The sequence below is a fragment of the Frankliniella occidentalis genome, unplaced genomic scaffold (assembly GCF_000697945.3).
Source record: "Frankliniella occidentalis isolate FOCC.00 unplaced genomic scaffold, Focc_3.1 Scaffold22, whole genome shotgun sequence".
Classification (NCBI taxonomy): domain Eukaryota; kingdom Metazoa; phylum Arthropoda; class Insecta; order Thysanoptera; family Thripidae; genus Frankliniella; species Frankliniella occidentalis.
Genome location: NW_026267152.1, coordinates 1,509,171 through 1,515,052, shown reverse-complemented (window position 1 = coordinate 1,515,052; position 5,882 = coordinate 1,509,171). Strand labels below are relative to the sequence as shown.

Sequence of the window (5,882 nt, the reverse complement as noted above, 5' to 3'; positions counted from 1 at the left end):
GGCACCCTAAGGAAGCGGCCACCACGGTGATGAGCTTCGGGGAGTCGGCGCGCGGCGCGAGGGAAGTGGCACCCCTAAGGGGACGTTGATGAGAATAAGGGGGCCGTGGCGTGGGAGACGCCGCCGGATAAGCGAGCCGTTTGAGGAAGGACGAAAAGTTTCCTCCATTAGTTTGTCTTTCCGATCTGAGCAACGCAACGAGGCCGGGGCGGGGCGGGGCGGCGCGGGACACCGGACGGACGGGGCGGGGCGCCACCTCTGACTGACAACACGGAGGGGCGGGGTGGAGCGGGGCGCCCCCGGGCCCGGGGGGAACCGTTCCGTTCCGTCACGGCAGCTTTGGTGACTTCCGGGAGCGACTTGGCGTCGCACTGCGGGCTGCGGCGGCGGACAGGCGAGTTTGTTGTGGGCGAGTACCGTGGAGATGATACACTGCGCCACCCCCAACCGGGCCATGTCCGTGGCTGGCACGTCAGGAGTAATGGGAGCCTTATAAAAACACATAAATAAATACAGAAATCACTGTTTACCGGGATTTTGTGGTAGCTTATCGGGAAGTTGACGAGACAATTTTCCTGGGTCGAAAATGGACGTTGCTAGAAACAATTTTAATCATTTCAAAAGATAAATCTGCGCGGGAGTGACGCATCACCCTTCTCTTTCAAACATAGATGCTCATGAATAGTCTGTTTTGGAAGGTCAAGGAAGGCGCTCCGCAGGCAGCCTATGCAATATGGGCGAGGCTGATGACCCGTCGGGCTGATTAGAAAGCTGCCGTCATCATTCTCCCGCCTGTTGTCCTTCCCGCACGGCTCATTGCCCAGGAGGGAGGGCGGCGGGCGGCGGCTCATGCGGCGGCCCGGGCTCCGGCGCCGCCAACGTGCGGTTCGGCCGGGTTCGGGGCGTAGATCCCCGGGGCGGCGGAAACTCACCCTGACCCCGGTCTGTCGTTAAAATTAACGAGGCCAGCCGGCAGGGAAACGACCTGGCGTGTTTGTTTCTGATAGAGGGAAGTCGCCGTGCGGCGGCGGCGGGGGCCGGAAGGCGAAGAGACACACCCACGCCGCGCTCAAACAAGAGGGCAGGACCGGGGAAGGTCTCAGGTCTCCGACATGTGAGCTCGGAGGTAGACAGAGGCGCCGCCGCTGTCGTCTCGCGGCTCCTGAAGGAATCGCTGCACTGGAAGTGGAGAAATGATAGAGAACGGGAGTAGCACACAATCGTCGTTGGTATGAGAAATACACGTGGCGTTTCAGTTGACTGTTTTGGGGGGTGCGTTCTTCACATCGCGATGATGCGCGTCCCGCTTTTGTGCTCCCACATGTTTTACTTCCGACCGTGCCTGTCTGTTGGAACAACCCCAGCGTGAGCAGTGGACGGAAGGATAGAAACTTATGGTCAACAACTATATGACGAGAGGGCGGGAAAACGTGCTTCAACTTATATCCTTCCGCCTCAAGTGGCGCCATGTGAGCACGTCACCCACGTCGCCCCTGAAGCGGACATTGTTGCAGCGCCCAGCAGCGCCTGGCATGCGAGTGCACGTAACGCGAACGGCGCTCCCCGGCAGACGGTGCGGTAAAAAAATCTTTTCACTCCGTCCAGCGAGATGCTGTCGGGGTCACGGCGTCTGTCGTTGATGCTTTCAAATTTTTTAATTGAAAGATAAGAAACAGTGATCTCTGTGGGGCTCGTTTTGTTTTCTATGTTTCTCACCTCGGTAGCCGGGGAGCAGCGCCCGGGTTAATGGGCGCCCTGCTCCTCATTGCTATTCCACTCGCTTCGCGGTGCTTCGAGGTGCAACCGGCGAGATCCCAGCCAATCTCAACAGGCATGCATACCTAATTCTCCTCCTGGCCGACAGAGATATGTCCAGTGAACTCTGACGTCTTCATTTGCCTTTCAGCGTTTGGGAGACGCCGCGTTTAGAGAGACGGGCCAAAAAGAAAACGACGGACGTCCTCGACGCGTCATTCAAACTTGAAATTAGTTAGGACTGATTTGCATACTAAAACAAGAAGTATGCAGAGATCAACATTGTTCCCGGAACCCAACGTAGAAAAAAGGATGAAAAGAGACACACGCCATCCACTACAACAAAAAACAAATGTTGAGAGTAGAGTGTTTTACCACGGCATGTCCAGTTTATCATAAAGCCCCTGTTTTGGAAGAAAAGTTTCTCGAAGGGAGCACAGAAGAAAAGGGGTTGCTGACTGGATTTGACAAATGAAAGCGTCCCGTGTTCTTGGCACCGACGTCTTCTTGAGGCGAACGTTCGTTTTCCAATCTCGCTCTTGGCAAGGAGGCACGTTACCAAGAGAAACATGGACGTGCATCGCTGACACTGACGCTCAGCAGTGATTTATTCTGGCATCAAGTGTTTTGTTTAATTCGATGTTGATCAAAAGTTAAAGTGATTGAAGATCGTGCACATATGCCGATCCAGGCCAGCCCTGCGGCGAGAACGAGTCACTATTTACACACAAATTGACGGGGTTTATGTTTCAGGATTGGGTTAATGACACACCTCTTACGAAAAGACTTTGTTTTAATTCAAAAGACATATTTTTGGGCACATCAAGAGAATTATTAGACGCCAAAACTTTACAGAGAGATATGGCATTTGCATTCTAAAAAGAGGGTGGCCATAACTGAGGTAAAATTAAACACTGGACGATGCATTTTGTAAAAGAGATGGGAACTAATCGAAGTAAATAACAGTACATCACTGCGAAAAGGAATTTCAGCCGTCTAGTAGTATTTGTTCACAACAGAGGCAGATTAATCGATTAGTAATTAATGTTCAACAGGTCATTTATAAAATTAATGAACTAGCTATATTTATAGCTAGTTTTAAGATACATGTACACTGGCAAATAGTTTGGCTACCGGAGCCATATCACAAAGACAAAGTTAAGATTGAGGCTGCATCAGTGGTTAACACATATAGCATTTACACCCAAGTTTGCAAAATATAACTATGATCAAGACTAGAATGTTAGGTACTGAACGTGCGTGAAACAATGTACAGCAGACTAAGCTACCCACGCACTAATCGCTGTTACTATGCTAGTTCACATTCCAGATAGATCTTATGAATGGAGGTAAACAGGTCAACAATTTATCCCACAACTATATACTAGCTAATACTGTTCACATAAATAGGGCAGCTCCAGCGCTGGATTGGTTATCAGGAACTCAACAATATCTGGTTATAAATTCTGAATAAATGATATGACTATGTAAAAACAAGTTTTTACATAAATACATGAATTGGTCTGGTATGTGACCCAATGATCGAAACAAATGTTGTCCAGGCAAATACGTTAAGTATAAAAAAAGGCAATAAAACGTTTTATTTAATATACCTTTCAATCGATAAAAGACCTAAACAGAAACAAAACATCAACTTCAAACTTTTGAGCTAGAATTCACGCAGAGCATGGGTCTCGCACTCTATCCAGTAACACATCTTCAACAAGTGAAACCTTACAGCATTTGATATGGTCTGGTCTGTGCGGTATACCTTCCTCCTTCCTATGATTCATAAATTAATAAATTACTTCTGTGGGGAGTTCTGATGGAACATTCTTACATCACTATTGCAATATAAATCAATAAATTACACAGATAATAACATAATGAAAACAAACTATGACACACGAATGCATACTTTTTCATACAGATATAATATTTTAAAGATCTCATGGAACAATAAAATATCTTTGGAGATAATCAAAGTTTTAACTTTTACGTCTAACTACCACAGATTCAATAAGTTGAGATTAAAAAATAATCCGTCCATTTTCAGGGTAAATTTGATCCACAATTTGCTTGCAGCTAAGACGGAATGATTTCCGCCTCTCCGTCCTTACCACACAAAACGAATACTTCATCTTAGACGATATAACCAAACAGATCTAATCTTGTACACTTAAAAATAGTCCCAGATTGTGTGTATACACTTCATACTATACAGGGCCGCATGCTGGCAGCCTTTTACCACACATTGGCACGGAAGCTAAGTCTTTTCCGGTCCCGGCCCGAGGGGGGGCTGGACCTCGAGCCGGAACACTCTTCAGGGACGGCAGCTTACAGGTGAGTGACCAGCAGCTGTCGTCCCTGGGCGCTGTCCTAGAGTTGCGTCGGCATCAACGTGGCGCCAGATTTGGTGCCGTTTTTGATGGTTGTCATCGAATTGTTGACCTCACTGCTTACATTGGAGCGCGATGTCATCGTGATGGCCGTGGTGGACTGGTCCGCCCGGCTCACGAGAGGACCCACCTCACCGTCGTCGTCGTCGGGCGCGTGCAGCAGGCCGGAGCTGTTCTTGGCCTTCAGGGCGTTGTTCTTGTTGGCGTCCTTGGCCCGGCCGCGGGGGAACACGGAGTTCTCCATGTGCAGAGTGGCGTTCACGTCCTTGCCAGCCGCGCACGTGCACGCCTTCATGAAGCTCTTCTTGAAGTTGTCACTGAGGAAGGCGTAGAGGATCGGGTTCATCGCCGAGTTGGAGTAGCTGAGGCAGCCGGCGAACAAGAAGACGGTGACGGTGAAGTTGTTCTGGCAGCGGTTGGGTGGCGTGAAGATGAGCGCCACCTGCGTGATCCAGTACGGCAGCCAGCACAACACGTACACCGTGATGACGATCAGCACCATCTTGGTGACCTTGCGGTGCGTCTTCTTCTTCTCCTTCGACTTGTTTTTGGGCCCGACCGTCTTGAGCTTTCGGATCACCAGGATGTAAAAGACGAAGATGAGCACCAGCGGGATGGCAAAACCGAGGATGAAGGAGTAGAGCGTGAACGCAGTCTGGCCGCTTACGTTCTCCGACTCGGGCCACAAGATGTTGCAGCTGTTGGGCCCGCCCCGCTCCATCTCGCTCGCGTACATGAACACGGGCACCATGAGCAGCGCCGAGGCCGTCCACGCCGTCAGCGACACCACCTTGGAGATGAAAGGTGTCCGCACTCGGGGCGACGAGATCGGGTGGCACACGGCCACGTACCGGTCCGCGCTCATAATCGTCAGGAAGATGGACGAGGTAAACTGGTTAATGGAGGTGGTGGTCATGTACACCTTGCACATGCCGTTGCCGAAGGGCCACCGCTCCAGGAGCATGGTGGTGAAGAGAAAGGGGATGCCGATGAGGAAGCACTCGTCCGCCACGGCCAGGTTGACAATGTACATGTTGGTGACGGTCTGCATCTTGGAGTAGCGCAGCACAACGTAGATGACGAGCGTGTTGCCCAGCAGTCCCACGATGCACACCACCAAGTACAGGGCCTAAACGAAACAGGTAATTGCAGAAATATAATTTCCCACACATTCAGTACGTGCCCCACATCCGCATAAAGATTTCTTTCGTGTCATTCACAGAGCCTGTAAAATAGAGTACTCACCATGGAGAAGTATCCCATGGCCTGCCTTATGGCGGTGGGCGGCATGTCGACGTTGCACGAGAACGAGTCGTTGCCGTGCGTCATGTTCTGGTCGCTGCCGTTGGCGTAGTCGACCGCGTACATCTCGGACGACGCCAGGATGCTGGTCATGGTCGTCATCAGCATGGTCGTCATGGCGGCAGAGGGCGCGAGCGGCCCGCGGAGGGCCTTCGAGGACGGCGTCAGGGGGGTGGCGACATGCCTGCGCGTCCTGCAACAGAGTGTGGCGGAGAGCGTGTTAATGCTGTTTACCGTGCAGTGACGCGCAGATAACGCCGTTTTAATAACGGACCACCCGCCTGCAGGCGCCACCTGCACCGCGACCGCCACAGACAAACACGACCCGGGCGGCGCTCTGCTGGTGGCGGCTGCTGCTGCGGCCCCGGCTCCTCGCCGAGCTTCGGCCACACCACGAATATTGATGGTCGCCTGGTGCCCGCTGCA

At 51.6% G+C, this 5,882-nt stretch overlaps 1 protein-coding gene across 3 annotated transcripts in view; it reads right to left on the bottom strand.

The window, feature by feature from the left end:
• Positions 1-2,530: 2,530 nt before the first annotated feature.
• LOC113218286 (somatostatin receptor type 2-like) overlaps positions 2,531-5,882 on the bottom strand; it is a 145,487-nt gene continuing 142,135 nt past the window's right edge. For all 3 annotated transcript variants that reach the window (XM_052264890.1, XM_026438570.2, XM_026438571.2), the window contains 2 exons: positions 5,400-5,649; positions 2,531-5,283 (listed from right to left, as the gene is read on the bottom strand). In XM_052264890.1, coding sequence (XP_052120850.1) covers positions 4,135-5,283; positions 5,400-5,573 — 1,323 coding nt within the window. In that variant the 5' untranslated portion in view covers positions 5,574-5,649 and the 3' untranslated portion in view covers positions 2,531-4,134. The remainder of the gene's footprint in view (positions 5,284-5,399; positions 5,650-5,882) is intronic.